General features: G+C 35.4%; 1 protein-coding gene across 1 annotated transcript; it reads right to left on the reverse strand.

The window, feature by feature from the left end:
• Window positions 1-4,324: 4,324 nt before the first annotated feature.
• LOC106373841 (glutathione S-transferase T2-like) lies at window positions 4,325-4,924 on the reverse strand. Its single transcript, XM_013813963.1, has one exon. The coding sequence runs from the start codon at window positions 4,922-4,924 to the stop codon at window positions 4,325-4,327; it is 600 nt and encodes a 199-aa protein (XP_013669417.1).
• Between the last annotated feature and the right edge of the window lie 806 nt (window positions 4,925-5,730).

Genomic DNA, 5,730 nt, shown 5'->3' on the forward strand with positions numbered 1-5,730 from the left:
TAATTTATCCTCCAAAATATATATTTTTCATTCCCACCATTACTTTTTCATAACAATAATATAAAAAAGCAAATACATTTCAAACGTAAAACAAAGCTAAATGTCTAAATTTAAACTTCAAATGCTGAGGCTATAACATACAATTCACCATTTCCTTCCAATAAATCTTCACACTACTAAACCTAATAGAAATTATCTTCACTCCTAAACCTAATACACATTATTCACAATTTTGACCCTGAATCTCATATACATTACAAAAAAAAACAATATATATAAAAACATAATTGTAAAATAAAAGTCGCACAGTTAAAACCAAACTTAACATCATCGTGTATAGCAAAATGTTGGCTGCTGATTTCATGAAAAACTAAGCACCAATACTAACCTCCATAGTAAAAATGTACAACATAAACAAAATATTTATAAACACAATAAACAACCGCCCCGCGGCGTAGCGCGGACAAACCACTAGTATGTTAATAAATTAAAAGGTACGCTTTTAAACATAGAAATTAGACAACATGGAACAATACTAATAACAATATGCAATTGTTATACATGAAAGATAGAGCATTAGATTATCAATGTCAACAAGATCGAATGATCGAATGATTTTCTCTCCTTGAAAGAAGGCCAAATCAGTATTGTCGACTAAAACTCTTAAGCTCATAATGTGTATGAATCCACTCATACAAACCAAGAATTGATAATAAACATGATTTGAAGAACGATTAGACATATAAACTATAAAATAAAAATTTATACCTATTAGCTCAAGATCGTTAGAGATTCGTGTTGATAACATGTTATAAAGTAGAGAAGAGAGAAGAGAAATTGGTGTGTATTATTCAATGAGTAATGATCCTTTATATATGATTACAATAGCTTGGAGAAGAAGTAGAACTTGGAGAACAAGTAAACTTGACAATCAAGTAAATCTAATACATTTATAAGGAACATCACATAATATTCATAATAATACCCCTATTGTTAACTAATTTGTAATTAAGATTTATAGTTAAGAGCATCCCACTCTCGGAGAGACTCAAAATGCATATCTAAGTATATAAATATTATTATTTAAGTATATCTTGATTATATAATTTAGTTTTAATAATTGTTGGAAAAGAAAACCAGTAACATGCGACCAGGCAAGAGGAGTTCAAAATCGGTTCTCAAAAAGTCTGGGTAGAGAAATCCTGACACCTTTTTCTTATAACTCCTACCTATTTTTATTTTCCTTAATTGTTTTATTGGTTTAGAACTCCACCTAGAATGTAATCGCTGGCTATGCTCTTAGAGCAACATTATCAATGGCAACTCTTAGCAAACATCTTAGAATTTTTAATTACTATTTTTAGTCTAAGAAGTTTTCTAAGATACTTAAGTAAAATACAACATTATCAATGGAACTTTTCGAAGGTTCTTAGGTATAAAATATATTTTTTTATTAATAAGTAGTAATTAAGATATATCCATTTATATTCAATACATTAAAAGGAGAAAAAAAAATTCATTTAATTAAAATTACAAAAATTTTATTACATTCCATACATAAAAAAAAATTCATAAATCACACATTTTATTCAATTCATAGAAACTTAAAAATCATTGGTTATTTGGAAGATGTCGAAATTTAGCCTAAATATTTTCAATCAAATCGAATTTTAATTGTTCATGGGCTTGTCTGTTACGAACGCTCGATCGACGATCCATTGCAGTGCCGAGATTTGAATTCGGAGTAACGGTGAATGTATCATCTTCCTCGCTTTCTTGAAATTCTCTCACGTTATACTGAGTGTATGTTGATCGTTCATCCTCGACAATCATATTATCGAGTATGATGCATGCTTTCATAATATTTGCTATTTTGTCTTTATCCCATAACTTGGATGGATTTTTCACTACGACAAATCTAGCTTGCAGAACTCCGAAGGTACGCTCCACATCTTTTCGAACAGCTTCTTGGGTTTTAGCAAATAACGAATGTTTCTCACTTTGTGGAAGTCGCTCATTTAGGATAAATACCATCAGCGAGATAATATGCCAAATGGTATGAATTACCATTAACATAGAAGTTCACTTGTGGCGCAATTCCGTTAATTAATGTCATAAAAAACGGGTGATCGATCAAGAATATTAAGATCGTTCATATTACCTGGAGCTCCAAAAAATGCGTACCATATCCAGAGGTCACTTGAAGCTACCGCCTCCAAAACAATTGTTGGTTTTTCGGTTCCTCGTGAATACATTCCTTTCCAAGCAGTGGGGGCAATTCTTCCACTCCCAATGCATACAGTCGATGCTGCCAATCATCCCCGGAAACCCACGTTGTTCTCCGATATAGAGAAGTCTTTGCAGATCCTCATGTGTGGGTTGGCGTAGGTATTCATCACCAAACAAGCTGATTATTCCGGCGGTAAATTTGTGCAAATATTTCCGAGCTGTCGTTTCAGCAAGTCGGACATACTCAACAAGTGAATCAGCTGCACCGCCATATGCCAACTGTCGAATTGCTGCAGTACATTTTTGTAGGGGTGTTAGACTAGACCGTCCGGTACAATCTTTTCCTTGTTGAAAATACGGTATGTTGGTTTCGAGACGTTGCAAAATACGCAGGAACAAAGATTTGTTCATTCGAAACCGTCGGCGGAATAATTCGGGGTTGTAAGTTGGAGTCTCGCTAAAGTAATCATTCCAGAGCATCTGGTGGCCGTCTTCTCGGAACCTCTCCATATAAATACGTTGCTTCCGCTCTTTTGGTTCTTGAATAAGATCAAAGTTTCCAACAAAATCTTCTACTATGGAATCAATTTCATCATCATCATCATCATTGTGGTAGTGATAATGAGAAGAAGATGCCATAAGATTTTTTTTTTTAAATGAAATGTTGATGAAAGAGGAGAAGATTCTGATGAGGGAAGGGATGTCTTGAAATTTCCAACGATCTATCATATTTATAGGATCATATAAGTGTATCTTGTAAAACAAATGTGATTGAAATTATACAGCTTCTGATAGTATTTTGTTTTCTTTTGGAAGTAAAAAACAATGCTTGTGACTCTTACACATCTGAATGTTATTCACGAGCATTGATGTGTGTCTTGTTTTCAACTTCACGGACCAAGCAGTGAAGTTGGTTTTGTTTTCAAGCTTCACGGATGCCATTGGAATTTTGTTTTGTTTTTTTGAATTTTGTTTTGTTTTTAAAAATATTAAGATTGTTTTAGTTTAATTTACGACACTATGGTACATTTTGAGATTCATTTCAAGTATTAAATCCTTTAGTTGGTTTCAAACAAAAGTCAAGTTATAAATCTGATCATCACCAGTTATTACAACACAATTTAAGAAAAGACCGTCGAATTACCATACATAAGAAGAAACATAAGTCAAAGCCATTTACCATACATAAGTTATTACACTACATAAGTAATTTTAGCATACATCATTCAAACGAAAACAATAACCCAAGTACAACTAGATTACTTCTTCGCCAAGCACCGAGAATCACTAAAATACGATCACCACCCATAGTAGAACTAAAACGACGAGCATTACTCCAATGAATACCTCAAAGCCATTTATAAAACTAGATTTCTTCTTAGCCAAGTCACAAACTAACTGCTCTAGCCTAAGCACCTTCTCATCTGAATCATAGTCACTCATAAGGTTCAGACAGTCTACCTTTTCCTCCAATTGTAGTACGTGTTTATCCCTCGCCCTCATCTCCTCCATCACTGCGACATCCTACCACTTATGTACATGGCATTCTCCATCATCCACATGCTCGCAGGTATAGTATCTCCTCCCTGGATCAAGCCTTGTGTATGATGTAGCTATCTTTGGTGCACGACCACAGTAGCAAACTTGGGGGAATCCAAACTCCACCTCCGGTTGTGGAGGGTACTGCTGAGGGTACGGAGCCGTGTCACCATATTTCAAGCTCAACTCTTCTTGGTCAAGACGAATGAGGTGTTCAGTACTCAGAAGCATTATTACTAGAGTACTCCCCACCATACTCTGACGAACACGAAGGCTGGCTGTAACTATATCTCCCCATTTTTAAATAAACCTGCCAAGAATACTCATTTAAATACATTAGTCCTCTTAATTATTTAAGGAAACATTTAAGGAAACAGAAAAACAATAGTGCAAGCAGAAACATTTATTTCATTACTACGAAACTGGAATACATTTGACATGGAAGCAGCAGAAATACAAGTTATTCATCAAAGTAGCAAGCAGAAACAGCAGAAACACAAGTTATTACACAGAACATTTTCAGGAAACAGATACTTAATAAATTTAAAAGACATTTTCAGAAAAGCTGAGCGAGCAGCTTGTTCTTCACAACTTCCTCAGCCTCACTTAGTGTTCCTGGCTTAGCTAGGAGTGTGTCTAGAATGGCAAGCTTCGACAATTTCTCCTTCCTCATGAGATCCTCCTTCTTCAACTCCATTATGGTCTTACTCTCATCAATGGATTTTAGTCCTTGAGTGTTATTCTTTCTAGCTTTAGCAGCCTTGCTACCCTCTGAACGCACGTCTTGATCACCAACAGTGGTGCTTGATGTTTGCGAACATTCCTCTCCAGCTTTTCGCTTTCCACTCCCACTAGGTTTAGGAGTGTTAAGACTGAGCCACTTCTGCTCAAACCTTAACAAACACCACACATGCTCCAGATTGAATTTCCTGTGATGATTAGCGAAGTAAATATCATAAGCCGCCTTGAGGACATCAGTCTCGCTCTGACCAGAACTGATGTGTCTCTCTGCAGCCGCGTAAGCACCACAGAATTTGTTGGTGTAGTCATTAATCTTCTGCCACCTCTGCTTAAGATTGGGCCACTCTCTAGGTTCACCACTCTCTTTCGCATGTGGGCTAGATGCATAATACTCAGCTACACGTTTCCAGAACATCCCAGATTTTTGTTGATTTCCAACAACAGCATCCTTAGATGTGTTGAGCCACACACTTATTACAACCTCGTCATCAGCTGGAGTCTATTGCCTTCTCTCCTTAGAGGCAACTGTTGGGTTTTCACGTTGAGCTGGAGCGTCGGGTGCTTGTGAACTAAAAGGAGGTATCTCCGATCCTCCTCCAAAGTTTTGACTCGGAGGATAACTTCCATACTGGAAGTTTTGACTGTGGAGAAGATAGCTATAACTAGGGGAGTCACTATATGGATTCAAAGGATTCCTTGAATCCATAGCGAGCAGAATGAGAGGATTATAAAAGACAGAAAGAGAAACAAGAGAGAAATAAGAGAGAAAGAGATTACTATGAAAAGAATTATAGCTTCTTGCGGTTATATAAAGAAAAAAGAGAGAAAGAGATCATAAAGAGCTTTAAAGAAAGACCTAACCATCAACTACTATGGTCTAATCAATAGTTATTACAACACTTAAAAACCATCAAAACAATCAACTGACTAAATATTTTCATTTGGTTAGAAACAAAATACACTCAAGTTACAATGAGCAAACAATAAACTTATATACTCCTTACAGACTGGTTACTCGTTCGAAACTAATAACTAAAAAAACAAACTAACTACAACAGTTATAACAACGTCTCCCTTAAATGTCCACACCAGTTTTTTCTAAAATTTCCACACTGGTGAATTCAATGATGAAGACAATGTAATTTAAACAACATATTATGCCAGCTTTTACCGAATACACTTCACTAATCAATCAAGTATACATTCACAATGTCAAACAAA

This window comes from Brassica napus, chromosome A5, assembly GCF_020379485.1.
Source record: "Brassica napus cultivar Da-Ae chromosome A5, Da-Ae, whole genome shotgun sequence".
Classification (NCBI taxonomy): Eukaryota; Viridiplantae; Streptophyta; class Magnoliopsida; order Brassicales; family Brassicaceae; genus Brassica; species Brassica napus.